The 1,052-nt window shown below is 66.8% G+C and overlaps 1 protein-coding gene across 1 annotated transcript in view; it reads left to right on the plus strand.

The window, feature by feature from the left end:
* Positions 1 to 1,052, plus strand: part of FBN3 (fibrillin 3) — a 72,682-nt gene that overhangs the window by 62,458 nt on the left and 9,172 nt on the right. Inside the window, exons 46-47 of the mRNA XM_019009100.2 lie at positions 223 to 342; positions 646 to 768. Coding sequence (XP_018864645.1) covers positions 223 to 342; positions 646 to 768 — 243 coding nt within the window. The remainder of the gene's footprint in view (positions 1 to 222; positions 343 to 645; positions 769 to 1,052) is intronic.

The following is a 1,052-nucleotide window of genomic DNA, read 5'->3' on the forward strand; positions in this document are numbered from 1 at the left end:
GGGGTCTGTGGGAGGGTCTGTGGGGTCTGTGGGGTCTGGGGGGGTGCCCTGCTCCCTCCTGCTCCGTCCCCCTCCCTCCAGAGGTGCTGGACACGCTGCTGCCCTGCCCCTTCCCTTCCATCCCGGTTCTGCTGGGACACTTTGGGGGCTCTGCCTGCAAGAGCCCAGCCCAGCCCCATCTTCCTCCCCCTCCTCCTCCTCCTCACACTGCCGTGTTCCCAGACACGGACGAGTGCTCCATTGGCAATCCCTGTGGGAACGGCACCTGCACCAACGTGGTTGGAGGCTTCGAGTGCGCCTGTGACGAGGGCTTTGAGCCGGGGCCCATGATGACCTGTGAAGGTAACCCTGGGCCACAGACCCTTCATCCCCACCCCGCTGGGCTCGGTGGGACCCCCGCCCCTGGCCGGGCCAGCCCCCCAGGGATGGTGTGGAAACGCCGGCTGGGGCTGCTCCGCACGCTGGGCTCCTTCAGCTCCCTCTGGAGCGCAGGAGCAGCCCTGGATGAACACGGGAGCTCCCCAGGGACCAGCGGCCCGTTCCCATCAAAGCTCTGGAGGGAAGGATGCCCAGGGAGGGTGGCTGTGCCCTGGGGAGGTCCCTGCTGAGGGCACCCAGGTGAGCTGTGTCCTGTCCTCCCTGCAGACATCAACGAGTGCTCCCTGAACCCGCTGCTCTGCGCCTTCCGCTGCATCAACACCTTCGGCTCCTACGAGTGCACCTGCCCCTCCGGGTACGCGCTGCGGGAGGACAGGAGGATGTGCAGAGGTAAAACCCCTTCTGCAGCCAGCAGGGCACGGCCCAAACCCAGCCCAGCCCCGCGCTCGGCCAGCTGGGTACGGGAATGGTGGGAATCCTGCGCTGGCTTTTCTCAGCGTCACCCACCTCGGTGTCCTGTGCCAGGGAGGAATTCTTCCCTGGGAGGGTGCCGAGGTTTCCCAGAGCAGCTGCGGCTGCCCCTGAATCCATGGAATTGTCCGAGGTTTGGCTGGGCGGGGTTTGGAGCAGCCTGGGACGGTGGGAGGTGTCCCTGCCATGGAGGTGTCCCTGCC

The sequence above is a fragment of the Parus major genome, chromosome 28 (genome assembly GCF_001522545.3).
Source record: "Parus major isolate Abel chromosome 28, Parus_major1.1, whole genome shotgun sequence".
In the NCBI taxonomy this organism is placed as follows: Eukaryota; Metazoa; Chordata; class Aves; order Passeriformes; family Paridae; genus Parus; species Parus major.